We start from the raw sequence: 26,138 nt of genomic DNA, 5'->3' as shown, positions 1-26,138 counted from the left end.
GTACTATATTTGAAGCAGATTACATTTTTCTATTATTTATTAACAGGAGATAATTTATGTATGCATTTATAACTGTTGCTTGATCTTAACTGTGTCATTATTCAAATCACTTTAATCATATTTCAGGAGATTGTGAAAACATGAAAAATATTATTTTGCTGAAATCATTAATGATGCACCAGAGTTTTCCAGGCTTCTCTGTCCTAAGGAGTTTTCAATAAGATCTATACCGTATGTGTTCCTATCTGGAAAGACACATCTTACTGGGTTTAGTAATGTGACCTGACACACAATTTTCAATTTTCAGGGCAAACATGTAGCCTAAATAATATTGTCCATAATGGCACCAACCTAGAGAACATTTCTTTGGTGACAACAGTAGCACAAAGGGTGTTAGAGTGTACTATATTAATATTTTTCATATATCAAGTGGAATTTAGTGATCTGTACGGCCTTAAAATATGTTGGACAGCATGGGTTGAAACAAGTTCTAAATGGATGAGATTTTCTAAACTGTCCATGTTCCTGAATACTTTAGAAAGCCACTGCATGTGGAAGGTATAGCATGACATACATATAGGAAAATCATTCCAATTTATTTACGGATACATTTAGAGGATTACAATGTTTTGATAATATTGCACAATCATTTTCAATTTACGCTGAATCACGGCAATTTCACAGCATAGTCTATGTACAAAATACAATGCATTGCAAACGAGGGCACGTTTGTCGATTCTAAAGGCTGTAAGAGTTTGCGCAGGCTGGCCTCCACTGACTTCACAGGTACAATAAAAGTTCCAGCGCCTTTTCCTTTCCTCTGGCTTCCCACTCTTAATGGTTAAAACACCACCCTCACTAGATGTTTTTTAAATGCCAATGTGTGTGATAGTTGGTTGTTGGAGAAGACATAACGCAGACAGACGTAAAATATTTTAAAATTCGAAGTGAAAGCAAATTAAACGCATGCGAAAAAAGGAGGTGCTTGTGGAGGTCTGAAGCCAGTCGTTGGTAGGGCCTTTCCTTGGACGAGTTGCTGTTTGCTGTAAGCATGCTGTTCAAGGTAAGGTCAACATTAATTTACATGTCAATGGTTCAGTCTCGTAACTTGTTGACTAACGTTGTAGTTAACTCGCTCAAGCTTGTGAGGTTAAGTAATCCAGTGATAGAGATAGGTAACGTTGAGTTAACTAGGCTACGTAGTTTGCCACTAAGCAGGAGGAAGAATATCTGTGATTGTGAATTAATTTTGTTAGGTAACATTAATTAGGCTGCTTAATAGCAGTCTTAGTAAACCGTATAACATTGACATGCAGGTAGTGTCGACGTGGGTAATTTAGGAACCAGGGCTTGTAATTAATGTATTGTATGCCTATAGGCCCCTGAAGTGTAACCAGAGACGGTCTCTGATACAACCGTTGTGTTTACAAATCACTGTGGATGGAGTAGCCTATAGGTCTACGCTCAATAAAGAGTAGGCTAACACGAATTTACGAGTGAACCTGGGTTTAAAGGAACAAGCCGGCTACAACATAATGGAGAAGTTGTAGGCTAAATGTATGTGCCCTGTGTACAGGCGTTTGTGTTTGCGCTCGTGCTCTGTGAATAAGCAGTGCAGTTTTCCTTTGCAAAATACACAGAAATGTTGCGGAGTGTTCATTTGTAACTAACTGATTAAATGAGACATCTGGTCCTGGTTTCCAGATCAATTTTTCACCCTTGTGTTTTTGTGCTGCGCTGAAGAGGGATAAAAAACACTTGAAATTGGCGCTTTGGGTTGCCATAACCGTTAAAAAAAAAAGCATTCCAAAAAGCACAGACTGCAGCTGTATGCAAAGATAGGCTGAGGTTAGAGAATTCCTGTAGACCACTCAAAACAATGCAACCACAGCCGCCCAACCGACTTCTATCATGGATTGTGGAGGTTGTCATGCCAACCGCTAAAAGCATCATTCATTTTCCATGAGGCAAAGGCTGATGCAGAAGGAGAGATTGTGAGGGGTGTAATGGTTTTCTTTATCTGCATAAGCATTCAGTGCTTTCAGAGTTGTGCAGGTTGTATTAATCCTCTATCTTACTGACTCCAAATGCTTTTTGCATGTAGGGTATGAGTTATGTAATTCTGTTTGTCACGTCAGGCCATCATTGCCAGGACCTGTTCTCTGCAATCTCCCCTCACCTCAGTCCTCTCTTGAGAATGACGGTCCAACACTACTTCAAAGCAATTGTGTGGGGAGTAAGTCTTCTAGCTCTGAGATACTGAATACAATGAGAATGGATATAATCCATTTTGAGGTGGGGGAGGGGAGTAACAATGAAGGATTCTCTCCAGCTTAGCCCCCACTCAGTACAGTAAGAAACCCCCTTTCAAACTCCTCCTTTGGGACCCTTTTTTCCCCTAATGCAATTTATAAAGGGAAAAGATCATGCGTTTATAGTAGGTATTCATTTAATTCTTATTGGTCTTCAAATAAAATCTTTTTTTGTTAGCACAATCAAAGTAAAATGACAGTACCATGTAATTTGTAATTGTATACTGGCTTTTTGCTGAGATCTCCTCCCACGATACCCAATTTTGGCAGCATTTTGACACCCCAAAATGATTATGGTCCTTCTTTAGTTGTTATACTGCAAATACAACAGGCTGCATAAATCCTCATGTTTGTTTCCTGCTTTGGTGAAATTTCATTGCCCCAATGTGGATGCCAGATAGTGTTGCCTTTCTGACCACTTAAATGATATTTTGTGCTCAGCTTTCATTGACATGTATGAGAGAATGGTGTGTAAATAACACAAGTAAGTCTCCCTTTAATACTATTCTCTAGAATAAAGGACAGAAGCAGACTGGCAGGGCTGAATCCAGGTCGGCCCACATATCTGCACAGATGGTTCCCATTTGGTTCCCGTTACCCCATTATCTAATTGCTTTTGAGGAATAACAGTGTACATCAAAGGTCCCTTATCCTTCAGAGTGTTTGTTCCTTCCAGTTCAAGGGGAAATGTAGATTAGTTGTGACTCCAATGGGTCTTTATTCTTTTCCACACAAAGTATATCGGCCTCAGTTTGAATCTTTTAACTCAAGTCGTACGGCTGGAGTGGGTTTATTTGCATTAATTCTGTTTTTTTTTAATGGTGAAATTTTCAATCAATCTGGTCCCACGATATACCGTTTGAAAGTGTTAAAACTCATAGTTCCTTCTCTGTGAACTGTCACGATGCCAGTGTTTTAACACCAAAGGTTCCTTTTTTTGTTACGTGTGGAGAGGCAAAGCAGAGACAACATGAATCATGGTAAAGTCGGTATCCTTATCACGGCAAGGATCCAGCAAACAAAATTCATTGTAGTTTTTAGTCCCAAAAACGTGATAACTCGGGAAAACATTGATAGAATGTCCATTGTTTACGTAGAAATTTTCCAGAGGAAACATGAAAATTTAAACAGGAAATTTGTGCTGATGGTATGTGGTGTTTTCACTCTGACGGAGTGATACTCTCATTCTGGTGGGACACAGTGTCTCGTTTCTTCTGCAGGACAGGGAAAATGTCCCAAGTGACCATGGAAGACATCTAATATATCAGACCATCTGCTGCCCATTTATACCCTCTATAGTCATAAATGAGGAAACAGTTTTATTCTAGACTGCAACTGTCTTATTGGTCATGCTACTAACACATGTCCCTCAAATCCAGTGTCTAGTCCAGTGCTTCAGACCACTGCAATAAATGTGGCCTGTTTTCTTATCTGCATACTCTTATTTGACTAAATTAAATGTTTCAAAGAAATATAGGGTGTAAAATCTAAATCATCCAGACTAGAAGAGAAGATGACCACAAATGAACGTGGTGTAGTGGAGTAGTGGGTCTGTGACATTTAATTTTTCGAAATACAAATCCAGCTGCTCTGCAGGAGTACAAGAGACATCTCCAAAGCAAAAAAACAAATAAATAAATAAATGAACCAGACAAATTGGGGGTACTATCAGAAGACAGAGACACCCCCCAGGCTCTGAGATACAAAGGCCAGAGAGAAGCACTGACTGGAGCAGAAGCCTCCTCTGTAGGCCGAATGGATGTTGCCGTGGCAACCCCGAAAATCGGCTGCGGTGTGACGCTTACTCTCGCCTCGGCGTCCTGTTCCGTGCATGTTGATTTGCAGTCTCTCGCCAGGCATGATTCCCCTGTGATGACCTCTACAGCACTGCTGCTATCAGGGTAGGTGGTGATCCTCAAAACAATATGTCCTGTATGTCCATTCAGCTTAGTGATAAATTAACTGAAGGTATATAACATGATACTGAGAAAACTTTAAGCTTTTATCAAGTATGTCAGTCTAGAGCAGGGACACCCAAGCTATGGCTTGACTTGACCCACCAGGGTCTTTGGTTTGGCCCATGAAAAGTGGTGGTGATTCAAAGAATGAATAATCTTAAAAAGTGATGTGACAGGGAAGAAACATCACCCAGAAAACCATTCGGCTGATGTGAAGTATGACTTCTGCATTTTTGTTTAGATAAGTGAATACTTTATGTAGGCCTAAATAAAGTGAATTAATGTGCCATCTCCACCCATATTAAAACATTATCACAGTGCTTTCGGAAGACACACAGACAAATGTAAAAAAAATTGGCTATATAAGGTCTTGCGGTAATTGTAAGCATTAAGCATTAATTGCCATATGGTGTACTTTTGCCTCAAGAAAGTTCAATATTTTGGCCCATGGGTCATTGTTGAGACTCCTGGAACCCAGCAAACTCTAAACTTAATGCCAGATCTGGAGAATTATAAAACAAAAGGTGTCCCTTTTCAACATTTCATCTAGCATGTATTCCCATTTCTCTTCTTTTGCAAGTAAACATGCCTTACAGTGACACATGGGCGACTCTAAGCTGTGTACCCAGGTTTTTAATGCAGACACATGTCTGAATGTAAAGTAAAACCTGGGTAGAGGGTTGTGGGATGGAAGTTGGGCTGAGAACTTTCCCCTCATAGAAGATCACTGTGAATTAGTTTCTAAGAGCAGCGACATAAAAATTTTCTTGCTCACACCAAACGGAACGTATCAGCCAGCATTGGCGGATGGGCAGATTTGTTTTAATATTCAGAAGCTGTCTTGGTCTTAGATCAAAGGTGACGGTCAGAAACACAAAGCGCAGGTCTTTGGAGCTGCGCCTGTTTACACAGGCAGTGTCAGGTAGGTAACTGCTTACACGAGGAGAGCCGCTGGGATTCTGTGCCAAGCCATGCAACTGAGGAGGAGGGAGCAGCCCTCTCTGTGCCAGGGGATAATACTATACCTATCAGAGCGTGTTTGGAGGGGTCCTGGAGGACAGACAGCTGGAGAAATCAGGCAGGGAACTGGGACGACCCGTGGTGAGATTAGATTTGTGATTCACAACAGACATTTGTCCAGACCTCTTCATCTTCGGATGCCACATGTTTTATAATCTTGAACAGAGAGATTACAAATAAGAGCATGTCACAGTGCAGAGTTTCAGCCAGAGGGACCTAATTAAAGATAGGAGTAACTTTTGGCCTTCTCTGTTTGCTTCCAAGAAAGGATTGATATGATCATCAAAAGGCTGTAGGCTGTGAGTGCACAACATTTAGACTGTGTGATTCTAGTGTTCTGCAGGGAATTATTGTCACCAGTAGGGGGCACACATTAACCGCTCTAAATTATGTGTCCTCTTGGTTTCCAAAAAGGATATTGGTGACCTCTAGAGGAAATGACATGCTCTAGCACATTTTAGAAGAGCTTGCAATTAGCTCAGTTGTCATAGCATATTTTAGCTGGATTTAGAGCTGGAATGCATTTGAACATAAGAACACATAATGAGGACAACGGGAAACTCAGGCCATCCAGCCTAATTTATGCAGTCTACAGGGACGATCAGCACTGTGTCAAGCCTGAACTTGGACACCCCAAGGGTTTGTGTGTCTGCTATGTGACCTGATATGCTGTTCCACACTTTGCCAACTTTCCATTATTATTTATTATTTATGCTCATAAAAACTTTTTGGTATATATCCCAGCATCCTGTTGGCCTGTTTTCCTGCTAAAGCACCAAAATGTCCTGTTAATTTAGTTATACATTTTCCTGATACAGCTTTCTCATTGAGATGGGCATTAAGCAGTAATTAAAAAACATCACATTTTACATTTTTATGGAAATAAAAGTAACTTTAATCAGTTATTCATTTACCAGTTCAGCAGAATTGCACCAGGTGGATATTGGAACACAACTGTTCTCTGATAGCTTTGTCCATAGAATTAGCGAATATAATGCATTCAGTAAAAGTGGTAATTTGTTGGATTTCACCAAATGCAATTATTCTCCTCTTGATATAAGTAATCACATCTATCATAATAATTTGCCTTGTAATGAATTTATAAAGTTTAACTACAGAGACACATAGTGGACTTCAGTTGAACTGCAGACTGTCAGGTTCCAGTTTGATAAGATTAGGAAGGGCTGTATATCAGCTATATTAGTGTTCTAGCACAAGTACAATAATGGACCAATTTAGCATGTTTGAATAAACCTTCAAATGCAATATGCATGAGTCTCTTAATGTATTCATCTGTATAATTCAATACATGCATGTGTGAGATGAAGGAAATCCACAAATAAATTATATAGTTTATTTTTTGTGGGGCATTACAACCTTAAAAAAGCTTGCAGGACTGTACTGTACATAGTAGACTTTCACCTAAATTCTATAAATGGGATTCCTGTCTGAAGTCATACAATGTGGGAGCTAATTAAAGTACAAAATACACAGTAACACATCTTATCAACTGCAGCTCTTAAAAACTATGACACCCTTTAAAAAAAAGTGAAAACCATGTGTGTGACAGGATGGAAAGACAAGTTTAGAGTAAAACATGTGAATCTTATGCGACAATGTGACAGAGATTGTCATATAACTTTAGAAGTAGGACTACATTCTATTACCAGATTATACCACAGTGTTGGACCACCTATCAAGTAAATAATATTTGCATTTACGTGCATTTTACTTCATGTAAGCTGTACCCTGCCCACAAGTTTATCCATCTCTCCGCTGAAAATCCAGACTAGTGCCCTGAGCTGAACTTTGGCTGTGCGATTGTCTTTTCTCACTTCTGGTAACCCAAGTGAGTGAGATAAAATGTGTCCAGGAGTTCATCTTTTCAGTGTTAGATATGTCCTGAAATAGTGAATATCAAGAGTACAAAAAATAGTACTACAGTTTCTCTTATGAATAATAGAATTTTACTCGATTTGGAATGGCTAAGACTTTTCTATGCATATGTGCTTTGAATGAAGTTCTTTAATGTTCTTCGAATAAACTTGAATGAGGTTTTGCTTTTTTGGATAAAGTGCATTTCCTTTATAATAAGCAGTGTTTTACATGAGCTAAAACCAAACTTGGCATGTTTTTTTCCAGTAACATTTAACATTTTCAAGCATTTGACTGAAATGCCAGTTAAGAGATTCAGATTTTAAATGAGATTGTCCCAGTAAACCAGAAAATAGAATCCAGGTGAGTTTAAAAAAAAAAAAAATCTTTCACAGTTGTGTGGTTGGGAGCACTTCCTGTTCCTTGCGGGCGCGGGTTCTCAGGCAGCTGCTTCACACCGCTGGCTGAAGAGCACCTCCACCACTTTGGGGTCAGCCAGTGTGGAGAGGTCACCCAGATCCTTCTCATTCCGTGCAATCTGCCGCAGGATCCGCCGCATAATCTTACCTGCAAAATGGACGCCTTTCACTGGGCAAACTGTCCACTCATTTACTGTCCACAAAACTGCAGTGCACATCTATTTGACTGACGTTAGTGCCAGAAAGTGGCTATGATAATCACAGTTATGCTTTTGAACAATTTTATGCGTCGCTATAAGAAAGTAAGTAAGAATGTTAAGGAAGAGCATTATTTTATGGAAATGCCCTTTGAACATTTTCCTTTCTCTGTTTTCAAGAATACTACTGTTACCTGAGCGAGTTTTTGGTAGTCCAGGGGCATTCTGAATGAAGTCAGGTGTGGCTATAGGTCCAATTTTTTCTCTCACTAGCAGGAAGGACAGAACAAAACATGGCTATCATATTACATAAGGGAATCATAAATAACCTGGTAGTGCAGCTTTCCTGTACAAGTACAATAACACAAAATGATCTACTGAGTCTGCTGGACAGGTTGTGATTGATTGATCTGATAAGATGGATTAGTTGATGTCATGCTCTGCTGCCATGGCGACAGTACCGCACCTTGTCTCTTCAGCTCCTCTGACAGTGTGCGGCTGAACTCACAGCCGTCCTTCAGGGTGACGAAACAGTACAGACACTCTCCTTTCACCACGTGAGGCCGACTGACCACCGCCGCCTCGGCCACCGCTGCATGCTGTGTCAGCGCCGCTTCCACCTCCGCCGTGCTCAGCAAGTGGCCTTCAGCAAAAGAACTAAGAGTTTGTCGCCTGTACAGGTGCCCTATAGCAACAGTACTGAGTGTTTGTCACCCGTTCAGGTGCCCTATAACTACGCTACTAAGTCTGTAATCCGTACAGATGCCCTATAGCTGCAGTATGGAGTGTGCCACATGTACAGGTGCCCTATAGCTACAGTACGGAGTGTATGTCGCCTGTACAGGTGCCCTATAGCTACAGTTATCAGAGTCTGTAACCAGATGGTAACTGCCTTTATCACTATTGTAATATTTTGACCAAAGGAGGAAGTTTGGATGTCTTAACTTTTTAGGTCTAAGCTTTGTCAGTTTCCTTGTATTGTTTTTGAAAGAAACTGATCACAGAATAATAAGGAAGTCACAGTGTAAGTAAATATTTCCAACAGCTTTGAGAGTAAGGCATACAGGCTCATGCAGTCAGAGCCCCCACCAGAGGGCGCTAGTTCCCCAAGCTGTCGGCTCCTTACCAGACACATTCAGCATGTCGTCGATCCTGCCGGTTATCCAGTAGTACCCGTCCTTGTCTCGTCTACAGCCTGAGGGAAGATTGCATGTTACATGCTGACGCATGCGTCTGACCTATGTGTCCCTGTCAAAGAACTGCCTGTACTGCCTTACCGTCTCCAGTCACGTAAAACCCTGGGAACTTCCTGAAGTAGGTGTTTTCGAATCGTTCCTGGTTCCCGTACACGGTGCGCATTATGCCGGGCCACGGCTTCCGGAACACCTGAAGAGGCACAGAATGAGGCAGCCATTTTGGCTCACTCACAGAAACAACACAGAATGTGCGCACACGAGAGGAATCAGTCCTGGAAACGCAGGTGTTCTCTGACAACATGAGCCATTGTCAGTTGAAGTCCGTTGTGTTGTAGCTGTTGAAGAGGATGATATTTGAATGTTCATACTCACCAGGTAGCCCTCTGCTTCTCCTTCAAGCTCCTCTCCATGCTCATTTAGAATGGTGGGTTGCACTCCAAAGAATGGGAATGTCTGAAAGGGTAGCCATGTTCAGAAATGGTACAGCAGCCTCCAGTACGCCATCAAACTCACAGGCCACAGTCATTAAGCATGGTCCTGATTGTAAAGTGATCCCATCACTATGCTAGAGAAGAGGAGGACATCTGCTTGCGTCAGTCGAACGGTACCCAACTTACCGCTGAGCCAGGCTTCAGGGGTGTGGCAGCAGGCAGCGGGGTGAGCACATGACCCCCCTGCGTGTACAAGAAGGAACAGGTCAGTGAAGGGTTCTGCGTGGTTCTCCTGGGTGAGGACCGTATGTGAACAGCGTTGATAAAAAGGAGTAGGACAGACATGTCCACACATTGGTACCAAGCCAGAAGTAAATTAGCCACATAAACAAATGCAGGAATTCCATAGTGGGACCAGTGAGTAAATGCATCGGCCGGTCCTAACCTCTCTCATCACTCCTGCGTGTGGAGAGGACATGGATTTAAATGTCATGGATTAAGCGCAGAAATCTATCCCTATGAGCGACGTTCGATTTGTTTTATTTCACATCAGCATAACTCATTTTTCAATAATTCCTTACAACATTTTCTTATGAAACCGTAAGTCCCAACATGTTTGTACAAGCTCTGGAGATGTGAAACCCTGTTTCCGCTGTGCTTTAAGGAGAAACATTTGGGTTTCATTCGGTTAGTTGAGATAAAATATAGAGTTTTGATGAAGGGGTGGGGGGGACGGTGGGGGAGAGTCACGCACCGTCTCTGTCTGCCAGAAAGTGTCCACCACGGGACACCTCTTCTGCCCCACCACCTCGTGGTACCAGTGCCAGGCTTCAGGGTTGATGGGCTCCCCCACAGTCCCCAGAACGCGCAGACTTGACAGATTGTACCTGTCACAGAACAGGTGATGCACATGGGCCTGACTTTGAGGTGCAGGTTCACTCTAATTACAGCACACTGCAGACACAGCTTATTTGAACAGTGTTTTCTTCTAACGTGTTGTGGCAACGTCATATAATTTGAAGAAAGTAGTCTCATTTTTTGAGACAGACATTTTTCCATTGCTGTTCATGGCCTCTCCTCTTTCTGTCTCACTGACGTTTGGTTCTTCTGTTCTGAACAATCCTTTCTTTACCAGCACTTGGCAATGGCACTTGGTGTTAAATTGTAATCTTGACCCTTATTATCAGCTGGAATGCTAATTACATTGCAGGCATTTATCAGATGCTCTTATGTGTAAGGTGACTTGCAATGCATCCAATACATCCAATTATACAGCTGGATATATACTCTAGCAATGCAGTATATACCCTTTCTCAAGCTTACAATGGCAGTGTCGTACCCAGGAATCGAACCTGTGACCTTTCGGTTAAAAGACCAGTCCCTTACCCATTATGCTACACTGCTGTCCTAATGACTGTATTGTTGCTGATGAAGGGTCCTGCAGTTTCCTGTGACTAAGTGTTCCTCTGTGACTGTAAGCGATACTCACCGCTGGACCGGCTCCCTCCCGTACTTCATTAGCAGGCGAATGGCTGTGGGTGCTGTGTAGAACTTGGACACGCCGTATTTCTCGATGATCTCCCAGAACCGGCCCGGGTGAGGGTGCACCGGCACTCCCTCAAACTTCAAAATGCAGAGCATCCATGTCACAAATGGCTTGGTGGCAAGTCATGTTCTCACAACGAATATGGTAAAAGTTAATTTGACTGGCCGACACAGAAGGTTGATGTGATCCTTCTGAGCAAACCATAATTTTTGCCATGTTTAACCAGAACTGGTAAAATATACTTTAGTTTTACTCACAAGAACGCTAGTGGCACCGTTGGCAAGCGGCCCATAGGTGATGTAGGAGTGTCCGGTGATCCAACCAATGTCTGCAGTGCACCAGTACACATCACTGGGCTGATAATCAAACACGTACTTGAACGTCAGGGCGGTATACAGCATATATCCCGCTGTTGTGTGGAGAACTCCCTGTATGTGAGTCAAGGACAAAGGAAACATATATTACAGAGGTTTGCTGCAGTTACCATTCACAAGGCTTGCAACAATGAGCCACCTGCCAAATACTGAAGTCAGTTACAGCATCTATGATTTGTGGGTAGGCGAAAAACTGAAATCACTTTCTAGCTGTTCGAGATCACTGAACCGAAATAATAGTCTAACTGTTTGAGATCAGTGAACCAAAATAACGGTCTAGCTGTTTGAGATCAGTGAACCTGAAGTAAGTTTCTAGCTGCTCTATCTGGCTGAGACTTGTGTAAACAGGAGTCATTAAACATCTCAGTCTTTTGAGAGAATTCCCTCTTAATGAATACCATGGGGTTTGACTGACTTGATTGATTTAAACAGGCATAGGGTGCTTTATAGACTCTGACTTTTATTTGGGTCTCAATCCCACAGTAATTCTTCTCCAAAGGTGTGCTCCAATGCTAGAGGACTGCCAGTCAGCGTTGCCAAATATAAAGAGGCCGATCCAGCCATCCTTGCTGCTCAATTTCCACCACTAATGCAGTCACCACAAGGACGAAAACTGAACCATTCAGTTGAGGAAGTGATTATTATCATGTCACTTATCTGGAATGGAAAACAGCGGACGTTGTTCTCAGAAATCAGAGTAGCTCTGGACCACAGGACTCAGGAAGTGTGAATTTCAGATGGGCAGCCGCACTGTTTGGCACCTCTGACTGAGAGTCCAGAGGAGGAAACGTTACAGCCGACGCCCTGCTCTGAACCCGGGTCTGCGCGTAGAGTGAGCGTGTAACCTGAGGGGTGGGGCTTGCCTTGGGCTTCCCAGTGGAGCCACTGGTGTAGAGGATGAAGAGCGGGTCCTCAGCGTCCACCCACTCCGGCTCGCACTCCTCAGGGGCCGTCTCCATCTCCTCGTCCCACCACACGTCACACTCCACATTCCAGGGGGTCTGAGGGGGAAGCACTCTGTCAAACCACTGCACCCTAAATTTACACCTGTGCTAATCTTCATTTCTGCTGCTGTCACTGCCATCTCTATAGGGTGTAGCAAGTTTATGCTATTTTATATTTAGCAAGTAGTTTGAACCTGTCTTTATTCTTGCAAGTTGTTATGATGTACCTTGTCAAACACTGTCAAACAGCAAATAAATCATTCTTGATCATTTCTTATAATGAATATGAATAACACACCCTGGAGATGATGGAAAATGTCCAGCAGGTGTTTCTGTAAATGTCACCTGCTTTAGTGCTGCATTCCAGGAAGTAGAAGCAACAGGTTCTTCCACAAAAAGTTTTGCAATCCTGCAATGCTAGTTTTGAGGTATGCAGAGTTGTCCCTATTTGCCATTACTGATACATGAGATGCATATGACATCAGTATTTAGGGTTGCACATGCCCTGTTATACACTCTTCCCAGGAAACTTGTCATTGTAAACCAACGCTCCACACCTAGCAAGGTGTGCTTGAACAATAGATCTGCCTGTGAGGCGGGCTGGGTTTCTAAATCTGTATGCTTCCATAGACGTGTTACTGATCCCTGCACAGCTTATCTCAGACACTCTGTGTACTGGGAACCGTCACATGAGACTTAGGGTCACCATTTTAAGGTGTTGAATGGCATGTAACGCCAGAGAAAGTATAAAGACACTGTTATAATGCTGGGTTCTTACCCAGTGCAATGCTAGAGTAAGACTCCATTGACTTAATGTATGGAGCTCTCCTCTACTGTCATCTTCTGATGTGATTCAGTTGCGCTGATGAGCTAATCAACAGACTTTTCTCTGTTCAAAAGTCAGTCCCTTACAACGCATAACAGCTCCACCGTTCCAGACAGTACACCTTTTATCTGTGATATGAGCTTCTGCTCCCCTTCCAGTAAAGTACATTTTCAGGTTATCCCACCGGGGAGTATTTGTGCAAAGCAGCCAGAGCAGGGTCTTTCAGATGAGCCCTTATGTGTGCCCTCTATGGCGAACCTGCTGTGGAGCTGTCAACAGATCATGGTGACTACAGCTTGCTGCCTTATAGAACGTAGCCTTTTAAAATGTATTCACACAAAGCATTGAAGCTGGTATTGATGCTCTAATGTACAAGTCTTGACATAGGTTCAGTTTGTTCAAAGAGCATTTGGTCCTGAACTTCGGAACAACAAATTGTGCTAAGAAATCTTCAGGGCTCAGGAGCATTAATGAGGACTAATTATGTATCAAACAAAAACGAATATACATAAAACTTGCTTTAAGTGAAGCCAATCATTGCAATTAGACAGAGCATACTGGCATATGCCATCAGATTGTATCTGTACATTGATTTCACATGCTTTTTAAACAAAAATTACTATAGCATAGCAGAAAATGATGATATGCTACGCAGTACACAGCCATTCTGCACAATAGCATGCTTCCATTTGGTTACAGTTGACAAACCTGCTCCTTGCTGTGTGATCAACATTGAAGAAGTGGTGGGGACAGGAAGAAACTGTGTGTTCAGACCCAACTGAAGTTGACTGTCATTACAGCTAAATTAATCTTATACTCCAAATAAAAACATGAGTAGTCCTGTGGTTTGTCCTTAGCAGCACATAGTCATCAAGCAGCTTTTTAAGGGTATTTTTTAATATGCTCCCAGGAAGTTGTTTTCTGGTCACATTATTATTTTCGTAATGACAAGGTCTGCAAAAAATGCAGAACTTCTTAATTAAATTAACTTTAAGTTACATATGAAAAACATATAGTTTACAGAAAGCACGCTTGTGCATTTGTCTTTGTAAAGGTATGTGAGTGCCAACCAACATCTGTCAAGAAGCCATCAATACACTCACATTTAAACAGCTCCATCTGTTTGAGTGTGTGGAGATGCCCTATACTGAAGCATATGTTATGGCAGATGAGATATCCAACACCATCTTTCGTGTGCTTAAGAACTTGGACATGGGTTATGTGCATATCATTTGCATGCCCGCCAGATGCTGTCCATGGCAATGTACACAGATAACAGCTTTATGGCTTGTGTACTTAAATGGATATCACACACTGCAGTAAATTATACTGTCTGGGATGCAAGTGTGGCATTGCTTAAGACAACAGCAATGCCAGGGCAGGATTCAGAACCTTTAACAAGGACTCTCTGGTCACAAATTTTCTACCACCAGAACGCAGTACTCCTGCTCAGGTCTGCACATACCTGCAGCTTGTTGCACGCAGTGCCCTTTTTCATCCTCAGAGCATGGTGTCTCACGACGATGCATTTCTTCACAGAAAAGCTGGCTCTGCGTAAATGTGAGGAACCGCAGGAGGATGGTCAGATTAAACCAGTCAACGCTAACATACGCAAAAACCTGAAGACATTTTGTCTGTCTAAAAATAGCCTTTTTTTGACAGAAAAACTAAATATGTGTCATGTAATAAGTATAACCACATTTACATACTTTCATGTATGTAATGTAGTATAAACTATTAATCATATATTGTCATTTTTTATTTAAAAATCCTAGGTATTGCAAGGATTTTTCACAGAGCCTAGCTGCACAGCTCAACAATCAATGGAGAGAAGAGAGATCTATTCTGTGCCATCAGGTGCTCGATTTATGTAGCTTATCATGATACTTGCTTATGATATTGACATTTTTCACCACAGAAACCAACTGCTCTTTCTCTCGATGGCTTTTAAGCTTGCTCAGCATGCACTTGCGCAACGTTTGCACAATGTTTGCGCAACGTTTTATTTCACGCTCTGGATGGAAGCCAGGTGTCCGTGTTTGGATGGCTGGAGGTGGATCTTGGGCAAACAGACTCCTGCCATAAAGGAGCCGATGATTAGCGGCACCCACCTGTCCCTGCAGCGCTCCAGTGCTTCGTCTGCAATGTGCTTCAGGTTGATCAGCTTCTCGCCTCGGTAAACGCCATCTGCACAGAGGGGCAGAGATGGGACACAGTGTCGGGCGAGGTCAGGTGAGGGGGGACTGTCACCATGAAAACAAGGAAGGCATGGAGATGATGTGTACACACTTGCAAACACACAGTCTTTAAATGCATCCTTTTAATGGGGACCCTTGTGTAGTGTAGTATTCGTAGTATTCAGAAAATGTGATGAGTAACTAGGTAACTGCATTCTGGTTGAGGCTTTGAATATATGTTACACGTTGCTTAGCAATATAAATAAAATAAAGCATCATTAATAATAGCAGAAGCCAAAACATTTATAACTCCTACAAAACCCTTGAGGTTCTGTTGGTGGCCATTTTTGAATTTTTTTAAGGCGTAACAATAGCAACAGGTTTTGAGAAAGTAAGTTGGTGTCACCATGGTTACCTGCTGTCACGAGAAAGGAGGACTGAGCGTCTAGGATCCGTTCACAAAGAGACTCGGAAGAGAAGCCTGCAAACTGAGCCCAGAGTGACATCTCAGTCTTTATTCAGATGTGTACGGTGCAGTCACAGGTACATTGTTAATGAAGGGCAGAGAGGGTAGTAATATATCTGAGTTCAGCTCTTATGGGTTAGGACATAAAACCAGTCTTGGCCCTGTTAGGATCCATTTGCCAAGCTCTCTCCCAGCCTAGTCTTGAGCTGGAACCAACAGCAGCAACATATTGTGTAATATTTAATCTGCTGAACTGCCCTAGCACTCAATAGTACTCTTCATTTGAAGCATATAGTACAAGGATCAGAGTGGATATAAATAATATTAAATAATAAATATCAAATAAAAGCCCAGGACAAAGAGATACGCTGATTTCATTGAGGCTTTAGTGAAGAAGTGATTTTTACTGGAGTGGGCCCCAGTAGGTGAAAATAATGGTCTCCCTTAGGGTAATTCCCACTAAAGCAATAGCCCTTAGACCAGTGAATCCTGACGATGCCAGTGCTGACTGTGACCAGCAGGTCTGGAACAATTCGCTGCAGCATGATCAAGGGAGGGAGGGTTTTGATTGGCAGGAATCGCCCTGCCTAATCATGTCATTCAGTGCCAGCTGCACAAGAACTGCAGTCCCCCGGACACAACAGCCGCACCTGTCAGACTGAAGCCTTCAACTCCTCCAGTAAATTCCCATCTGTATAATGTAAGTGTTAAAATGGGACTTGAGTATATCATCCTTGAAAAGGGAGTGCCAACTAATTGGGTAATACCGGAAAGTTAAACAATCACAAATACATTATTTAGTGGAGGGAGATGAGTAAACTGTGGCAGTAATTACTCATCCCTTTTATTTATTTATGTATTCATTTTTCTTTTGCAATACCCAGCATGGTATAGATCATGGAAACGACCTTATTCTGAGATGTAACATGGTACTAATGCCTGTGGAATGGGAGACAATGGCCCAGGGAGGAATGGGGTCACTTAAATGAACCTTAAAATAGACTGGTCTGTTTAATAAAAATTGACCTTGGAAGTACCCTGGGGAGTATTTAGAACTGTAACTCTACACCTCCTCTGGGGGAAGCACATGGAATAAACAGCTTTTGGGCCTGGATTAAATTTGGGTTACTGCATGATGATTATCATAACATACTTGATTATATAAAGGTTATATATATACAATTGATTATATAAATAATATATAGGCATGTCTTGTTTACGTTAAGGTTGCTGACTGTAATTCATTTCTTTTTCTTATTATTATTCATTTCATATGCTCTTGCATTGACTTTCAAAGACTGAAACATGCTGATAATTTAGTTTGAGTAGGCGGCGGACCAAAACTTCAGCAGGTATTACTGTTGTAACTTCTGTTGTCCTTGACAGATCCAGGGTACTAAGTGAAATCAGGTCATGTGCACAATACACGTGTAATTTGAGTCTGACCCTGTAACCAACTGCACTGCATTGGGAGGGGCGGTTCCTTACCACAATGGAGTGAACGGCTCCTATTCGAGCACAGGCTAACATTGCACACACCAGCTCTGGAATCATGGGAAGGTAGATGGCAACTCTGTCTCCCTTTCTTATACCTTCAACACAGAAAGAGAAGGACATTATTGTTCTAGTACTTTCACACAGAATAGAGAAGAACTAAAACCATGTAGACATGACTGAGTTCTGAGTGCAGTATGAGCTCAAACTGATTTTGTCTGAAAATTTCAAGTGTTGCCTCAGTTTCACAACTGTACTTCTATTGTCTTGTTTCCTATGACAATAACTAGTCAGTCAAATGTCTGCTTTCCCAGTTAAGATGTCTAAAGCACCAACATTTAAGTCTGCCGTACCACTTCTGGTACTTTGAAAAAACATCTCTGGTCTACTCTAATGTGGGTTTTCTCTTTCTGGTAAATGTTTGCACACCACCGTAGCCATTGTGTTTTGTACATATTTTCTCTCGCCATTATTAATACAGCCAGGAAACAGGATGTAGTTATTTGCTTCAGGGGTTAAACCTTAAACAATGTGTAACTAATGGCAAATAGAACACTGAAAACTTTGAAAGAAAACAGAAATAGCACTGCCACAGTTCCACGCGACACACCAGAGAAAGAGCAAGGACCTTACCCATTCGCTTCAAGACATTGGCACAGCGACACACCTGTGTCAACAGCTGACTGTAAGTGATGGAAACCTGGTGATCAGGGGAGTTCCCTTCCCTGCAGAAACAACAGACACACAATACATAATGTCAGCAATACATTTTACTAAAAGCCAACTGCTGTTCATACACTGGACTAAAAATAACCCAACTACTATTATCCTTTTTATAAGAAATATTACATAAACAATCTGTAATCTTTAACAATACAATGCTTGCTTAAATTTCTCTCTCAAAGGTAAAGGACAAAGTACATATGTCAGTGTGCATACTGCAAATAGCACATCCTCAAACTTGACAGTCACATCCTAGCAATCGTTACATTGCACTAGAGTACAATTACTTAACAGACACTCTTTGACACCATTGGATAGTTGTGCCCCTTAACACTTGTAAATCCACTTTTTGTTCTGATTTCTGATGTGAGCACTGTGCACCAGTCATTTAGCTGAATGTTAAAATTGGCTTCATTATATAAACTAATGCAATGCATAACACCCTGGTCCTGATGTGTCCATATTAGGGTCGGACTCCAGTCAGCACTTTGGTTTGCCAGTAATGCCCAGCATTGCTCAAGCACAACGCCACAGCCAGGATGCCAAACTCTACGTAGTGGAGGGTAAGCAGTCTATCTGCAGCCTGACTGACCTCTGATGGCAATGCCAACTGGCACCATGTTGTGTAAAGACAAATAGCAAGTTATTTTTTTCTGGCAGCGTGCTAACATGAACTTAATTATTCACAGAGCATTAGGCAGGACACACACTGTGCCATTAGCATTCTCTTATAATATCTTTATACATATTTTAATTAATATTGCCATTACAATGTATACTATTTCGATCTAATAGTGTTTCAGAAATATGTGCAAAAGACTGGTCCCTAATATACGTACAGTGCACTGCTGATTACTGTCAACATTTTGTTTGTGTTGGTTTACACATCCGTTATTCATTATTTGTAATTATAAAAGTCACTGCATTTGTAATGTGGTTCAAATTATAACATATATAACAAGCATGTTCTCTGTATATGAATGTGAATATGGGTATACTCCAAAGTGTTCTTGGAAACAGGAGGTGTGTTTGCTTCAGTCTGTTGATTATTGCATCTGGCTCTTTGTCTAGGCGTGGGAGGAGAAAGCAAGGCAGGTAGCTTGCACAAACTCTTTGTGATGGTCAGGTTTGGTTGAGGAGTCAGTGAAACTCTTTCCAGAAACAGCACTGCTCCTTCCTCTTAACACTCTGTTTCTAGGTCACTGACAGCAGACACACTGAACACTGTATTAATATCCAACCTCCGCATTGTCAGAATGCCTCTGGGCCTTGCACATAGAAGCAGGACTGGGAGAGGCATTCCTACCAAGATCAACTCAGCCAATCAGATGCAAGTGCAGTCTGGGTGGAATTTGTTTTTGTTTTGCTCTGGAAAAATAATTTTTGTGCTAGCCCAATAAAACTGATTTTGATGTTATGCATGCCAACAGTTTAACTAGGGAATCATTAGCAATAGTAGTAAAGACTCGTAAACCAGGAAATGCTTTTCCTGTGAAGGGTCTTTGTGTCTAAAAAGCACAAGGTAAATTGAATTGTATAGAGCTCAGAACACGCTCCTTGGACAAGGAAGGACTGTTGAGCTGTGAATCTTCCTTTTCATAATGTGCACATTGTCTAATTTCTCTATAGGTGTCAACATCTTCCCTCATTTGCATTCCACAGTACATATAAAATTTGCAATATAGAATGGAAAAGTCATCAAATTAAATTCTGAAAAATTAACGTGGCATCTTCCAAAGGAATAATTTCCAGACTGAAGACATCAGAAACACTGTTAAATTGATCCAATACATTACATGTGAAGTGCACTTGTCTGTTGAAGCTAAATATTCATGGAAGCAGTGGGTGGAATAACGTATAATATGACACTTTAGTGTGTGTAAAATAATGTACTGCCTGGGACTTGTCATAAAGGGCCTGCATAAAACCCAAACTGTCACCTTCATATACTGTGTACAGTAGCAGCACATTACAAAACTGCTGTTGATAGTGCACTCCCAGCTGGACTAAGGCAGTGGGAGAGACAGAAAGGAATGGTTGGCACAACAGAAATGGTCCCAGTAGCAGTGTGACAGTATTTTCCCGACCCTAAATCAAGATCATTAGCTGCTTGCCTATGCACGTTGCAATAATTTCATCATATAGGCAATGTGTGGTACTGTCGTGTACTACTGTAGTGATGTGCTACAGTATGTCCAGATGCTATAGTTGTAATTATAACATTATAATATCACAGTAAATGTGTAGCAGCAGGTTCTACAGTAATAGTGAGCTGTGCTGTTCTGCATGAGAGTGATATGAGGAAGGCAAGCAGGGCCCTCATAGTGCGGCTGACATTCTCAGCCCTGTGCGTCTGCCTTTGTTGGTCAGGTGTTTGCTTTACCAGTAGAACGCCACTTTGTCTCCCAGCTTTTTGTCGTGAACATTTCTGTCAAGGACATTGTAGCATATGTTGGTTTTGGCACCCTCCATGAATTTAATGTCAATGTTGCCTTTGGTAACATCAAAATTATACTGCAGGATCTCTCCTGCTGGTGGGCTCTTCCAAAAGAATTCCTTGGCAACCTCTGTCCAGAAAGCTGGGAGACAAGAAGATGAGAACACAAAAACACAAAAGCCCACTGAGCAGGAATAACCAGCTATATGGCATGAAAACAACATCCAGCACAAGAATGCTGCCAGGCCACATGAACAATAAACTGTTTTTATTACTCTTTTATGACGTTAGCCACGCTGATATGCAAGAATGTGCGTGGAAGTGCCTCTTTGGACATGCCATATCTATTCAATGATATTGCACTCTTCCCCTTTAAATGCATACATGCCTGAGAATTATATTGCTCTACTGGTCTGATTCTGTCATTGTGAAAATAAGAGCATGCATTCCAAGCATAGTCCCTCTCTTCACAGCTACAGTGCTTTAACTATACTGTCCCAGTTACAAGACTTATCTCATAAACGAGTGTTGATTACATACTAAATTCCGACAGTAAAATGGTTGTATGTATGCATGCAACAATGAATTAAAGCCAGTTTCAGATAAATATCTTTCACAATAAAGCAGGACATTGTTTAAATGATCAAATATAATAAGTTATCTCTGTCACTGTATGTGTGTGTGATTTCATACCTTCGGGTTCTTCTGTTGACTTCTTGTAAAGACTACGGTAAGCACTTAAGTCGGGGATGTGTGCTTCCCGTTGTAGATCCTCTGGAGGCAGAAGTAGCTCCTCTTCTATGTGCTGAGATCCCGTGAGTACCATTTTTGACAGATGCAGGGATTTGAATGGGAGTGGAACGGGCAAATCCAGAGCACTAGCACTGACTCCCCTGCGAAGTGGTTTTGACACAATCAGAGATATTATACTGCAGCGTCTTTTGTGGCTCACCACGCAGCACCTACCTCCCGATTTTGTGCTAGTTCCAGTCTGCTCAGAGTCAAGCCAGCCAATGAAAACGCCCACTGATGCACTCCTACTTTTCCATTGGCTAAGAACCCACTCGTCTGTTTATCAGGGCAGTGGGTGGAGCATGACATGCGGGTAGGTTTGGCAGAGAACGCGGTGTCTTCGGAAGAATGTAGGCTACATTGTGATAATGGGAAAATAAATCTGTAATTGTCGAGCAAATTACAATACAGTTTCCTTATTAGACCTTGCGTAAGAACGGCCCACTGTGTTTTGTCTACTTGTAGGCTGATTTGGCTTGGTTTGCCCCGGTCTTCTGCGTTGTCCTTTTTGAATCATCAATCTCCTCTCATTGAACAGATTTTCACTTTCGGATAACAAATTATCCGTATTTCTGTAATCAGGGAGCAACGTATGGGCAGCAACACTGAAATCTCTCAACACAAAACGAGCCTGATCGTTCTTATCTCGCGGGTTAATAGTCGATCTGACACAGCAACTGTTAAGTAAATAAGGGGTCCTATGCTTTATACACTTCGTGTGAATCAACAGTGGGTAGCCTATATGAATACGTTAGTAAGGCTACGCACTGCTGGGTCAGAATGGGTTATGAGAACACACAGTGTTCTTATAACCCATTCTGAAGATAAGAGCAATAAATCAACTACAGTAGCCTATTTATGATTTGATTTGGAGGGTAAATACAAAACCTTTTGTATTTGTATTGTGTACTCTTTTTAGGGAAAGAAATATACAAAATAAAATATGTTGCACGGAATGATTTTATTTATTATTATAAATGTATTTATTGGTATAAAGTTTATTTCACATTATTCAATGTGTAACAACACTGATACTTTAATGTTTTGACCAGTTGTCATTTTCTGCAAAGAAATGTTTTGAATAACAATATTTTTGTTTATCAAATGAGGTCAATAGTTCATGAAAGAATATCAAAAGTTCAATTTTACAGACCCATACCAACAATCTGTGAAACTGGAAATTTGATGCTATCTCTTAATTTTTTTCAGAGCTGTATTTGCCACAAGGGGAAAATCAACCACTGTACTCTCACATGCAAAACATCCAAAAAAGCAGTCATGGCCCATTACTGGATCATAACACAAACACACACACATACAATTCTTTCATTTATTTACTTTTGGCATACAGTTACTCATAGTTCGGGGGAGCATGGGGACTTTATAGTGAGAATATTGTTTTTGGATGCATATTAGAGGGATTTAAGCTTTCCCTTGTGAATTGTGATTTTTGAGTCCTAATTAAGCAGGTCAGTGCAAATAAAGGTTTAATCCAATGATGTGGGAAAGTAATGCTCTTTTGGGTCAGACAGTGGTTTACTGAAAGTAAGAAAAAGGCCACAAAATGACTATACACAAGGGGGCAGTGTCTACTGGAGTTGAAATGAAAAGACAAGATTAGTCTGTGTAGGATTTTAAGTGGATACGATCCACTCTCTAACACTGCCAAATCAATCATGCCTGCTTCCAGGATAGTTTTGGCCAACTTATACGGACAATGATGGTGATAAGTATAAGCAAAAACTTCTCACCACTGATGGACATTGTAATGAATTATAGAATAGACTGATCGAGAAATATTCCAATCAAAAAGACTGGATTACCAGTGCAATAGACTGTTTCCAGGCTAGGCCCCCTATTGATTGGAGACATATATATAGCATACATATATATAATATATCAAGGGTATATTGCAGTTCAACTAGAAATAACCCGTCCTGCACAGCATATATTTATATACTTGCTATATTTCCAAAATATTTTGGAAATATCTCAATTTTTTAGGTGGTCATGGAATTTAAGGTTTTGCCACATCAAGTAAATATTGGCCATTGTGACAAACACACAACCTATTCTTCAAACTCTTTATTACCCAGTTTGTAGAAGACAGAAGTACTGTGTCCATACCGCACAACTGCAAGCTGAAGTGCCAACAGCCTTCAGTGCATATTATAACACTTCAAGTTGGCATTCAGAGGGCACTGTTGGTTGTTATCTGACAGATCATTAGCAATTATTATTTACAGTTACATTATTATTTACAATTATTATTTACATAAAGGGAACCCCAAGAAAAGCATTTAGTCAGAAACCCTTGAGCCTGTGTCATACAAATATTATAGAAATGTTTGATGTGTCTCATTTGCATCTCTAGATGGCTTTGACAACATGCAGATGTTGAAACATGACTGCCTTCCAAAACTTGTATTGCTTTTCTGATGGGCTGCAATACTAAGGATATAGCCTGTGCAGGTTTATGGGTTCTTGAATTGGGAATGAGACCTTGAGAAGACTTGTAAATTCTTTTAAATTGTAAATTCTCTGTCATATTTGATAGGTAAAGAAAGTGTGGGAATGCTGTACTGATTTCAATACAGAACATGGTCGGCTATCATTGAGTGGACTCCACTATTGTTTCGGCCCAGCACAGACAATCAGTTGTTTGTCAGCCCCCACTTGTTATCACACTGCACTTCATAAGTTGGCTTGCACAGGCATAAGTCAGAGGAAGACCCTTCACGTGAAACTCAACAGGCTGACTTGTGGGTGCCTGACTTACCCGTAGAGCTAGTTAGTGTAAAAACACTGTCATTCTGGCCAGATGAAATGCTCCCATCCGTCAGCTACAGTCTGCACTGGCAGGGTCCAGTTCAACACTGGACCATGGGGCCCTTATAAGAGGATCAGTGCCTTAACAGGATGAGCCACCCAGCAGCCCCTTAAGTATGTTCTTAACTGTATTACTTAAACTGAGACCATTTGGGAGTTTGCCCAAACTGCACTCTGTTTTTGTTAAGCTTCAAAAAAAATAAAATAAATGAAAAATAAAAAACTGTGATATTCAGAAAGTATAATCATTTCAAATGAGGCCTAGGAGAAACTGTGGGTATAAAAGGCAGGAAATATGCATTTGTTTGAACTCTAGGAAATTGACATATTTCCTTAAGGAAAGGGAAATTCACAAAATTAATAGGAAATGGGCTCAAAGACAAAAGTCTCATTTTGGGAACATTCTGCTTGTGTCAAATAACTGTAAAGCTCACACTAAAACTATATGTGCCATGACAGTTCAAAAGCTTCTTTGAGTTCAAGAAATATGACAAGTTTTTAATTATTTTATTTTGCAATGATGAATTCAGACTTTAAATGAGGAAAGTAAAGCTCTTTCTGTTGAATGGGTCATATTTTTATTTATATAATCATTCATCAAAACCAACTAATTTGTGTGGCATCTAACATTATGTATCCATATTTTTTTGCAAATATCAAGGTTGGGGAACCACACCTAACAAGATGTTCATGCTAATAGAGATGTCTTTGTCAATGCTACATAGCTCAGGAGGTAAGAGCGGTCATCTGGCAGTCGGAGGGTTGCTGGTTCGATCCCCTGCCCTGGGTGTGTCGAAGTGTCCCTGAGAAAGACATCTAACCCCTAATTGCTCCCAACAAGCTAACAGGTACCTTGCATGGCAGCCTTTCACCATTGGTGTGTGTTTGCGAATGGGTGAATGAGAGGCATCAATTGTAAAGCACGTTGGATAAAAGCGCTATATAAATGCAGTCCATTTACCATTTGCTATGAATGGTTCAAATAAATGACAAGTACTATGTGAGTAGTGCCATGCCTATGGAACACAAAAGACAAGTACAACAAGAAAGTACTTCAAAGAAAGGACGTGATTTTGAGAACTTGCCTGAGCTTTTTCCACCCAATTTTGTAATGCCCAATTTGTTCAGCAGCCTAATCCACCTCTTCCCCAAGTGCTAATACATCTCAGCTACAACAAGCTCAAATACACCTTTACTCCTCTCACTTTCAGGAGGATCTCCTCAGACACTGAGATCTTTGAGCAATGGGGAGCTGTGTTCCATCTTTTCCTCTGAATGGAAGTCGTAAACTCGTGAAGACGTATTCTTCTCGTAGCAATCAAAAAACGAGATTTTTCAGTTTCTGCACGCTCTCTTTACAATACCCTTCATTTCATTAAAACTTTTCACAAACGATCAGAAAATTCCTGTCTGGGCCAATCGAAAACACACATTAAAAGTGAAATAACCTTCTTTAAAAAAATCCCTTAACGTGAGATATACCTTTAAACTAGAACATACACATTTTAGAGCAGTTTTGCTTATAGTGGAGGTTATTGTCATTAGTATGCTTGGCTAGCAAGCTGAATCAGTCTGTCTTTGTCCATTTGAGTCCTTTATTTTATTGCCATTATTTCCTATTAAAAAAACAAAAGCGTTTTCTGTAAACAACCTAAAATCCCTGTTTAACAGACCGCCTGCAAGAACATGCTACCCAGAAACAAATCTAAAACAAGAATTCCCACGTTAGCGCAGTTGCTTGGGATATTTTACACGACAGTCCCTTTGTCAATATTCTTGCAGGGACTTGTCACGTTTCTCTGTACTGTCATTTCCATTCAGCCCCACGCTGCTGGTTGCCATGTCTAGCCACTGCCCTTCCCCCACACCGATTTCCTATCGTGTGACTCACGGTTGTTCTGCAACAAAACACTCACTACCGCGCATGCGCAACACGTCCAGCTCTCTGTAAATATCACTGCGCAATAACAGACAAGAACGCAAGAACAAGCAGCGCAGTGTAGGAATAGTGCGGACATAACGCCGCAGATAAACGTGGTAAAATGGCAACATCATGAAATCGGTCACAAAGTGCAATCTTTTAATTAACATATTTTTGTAACCAAACCTACTAGGCTATTTC

At 41.1% G+C, this 26,138-nt stretch overlaps 1 protein-coding gene across 2 annotated transcripts; it reads right to left on the bottom strand.

Annotated features, from left to right (window-relative positions):
* Window positions 1-6,630: 6,630 nt before the first annotated feature.
* Window positions 6,631-21,658, bottom strand: acss2l (acyl-CoA synthetase short chain family member 2 like). 2 transcript variants are annotated; one of them, XM_064346757.1, is made up of 18 exons: window positions 21,089-21,637; window positions 20,342-20,537; window positions 17,869-17,960; window positions 17,230-17,333; window positions 15,691-15,763; window positions 15,210-15,285; window positions 14,564-14,648; window positions 12,192-12,329; window positions 11,212-11,382; window positions 10,898-11,031; window positions 10,163-10,295; window positions 9,595-9,651; window positions 9,350-9,430; window positions 9,059-9,167; window positions 8,908-8,976; window positions 8,248-8,424; window positions 7,976-8,050; window positions 6,631-7,732 (listed from the first exon to the last, which is right to left on the bottom strand). In XM_064346757.1, exons 1-18 carry the CDS (start codon window positions 21,219-21,221, stop codon window positions 7,605-7,607), a joined length of 2,031 nt encoding a protein of 676 aa, XP_064202827.1. In that variant the 5' UTR covers window positions 21,222-21,637; the 3' UTR covers window positions 6,631-7,604. The 2 variants fall into 2 exon arrangements, with proteins under 2 accessions (XP_064202827.1, XP_064202828.1); XM_064346758.1 differs by having other exon boundaries at window positions 7,546-7,732; window positions 7,976-8,046; window positions 8,243-8,424; window positions 21,089-21,658.
* Window positions 21,659-26,138: the final 4,480 nt, after the last annotated feature.

This window comes from Anguilla rostrata, chromosome 8 (assembly GCF_018555375.3).
Source record: "Anguilla rostrata isolate EN2019 chromosome 8, ASM1855537v3, whole genome shotgun sequence".
In the NCBI taxonomy this organism is placed as follows: Eukaryota; Metazoa; Chordata; class Actinopteri; order Anguilliformes; family Anguillidae; genus Anguilla; species Anguilla rostrata.
The sequence above is the reverse complement of the archived record's forward strand: the minus strand, read 5'-3'. Positions and strand labels throughout refer to the sequence as shown.

Bases quoted from the DNA above. Each gene is read 5' to 3' on its own strand.
- acss2l (XM_064346757.1), bottom strand. From the start codon at position 21,221: ATGGTACTCACGGGATCTCAGCACATAGAAGAGGAGCTACTTCTGCCT. The intron at 15,764-17,229 runs GTAAGGAACCGC...CTCTGGGCTCAG, and splicing joins GAGCCGTTCACTCCATTGTG to TTTGCAGGCTTCTCTTCCGA. The intron at 9,431-9,594 runs GTAAGTTGGGTA...CTACCCTTTCAG, and splicing joins CCCTGAAGCCTGGCTCAGCG to ACATTCCCATTCTTTGGAGT.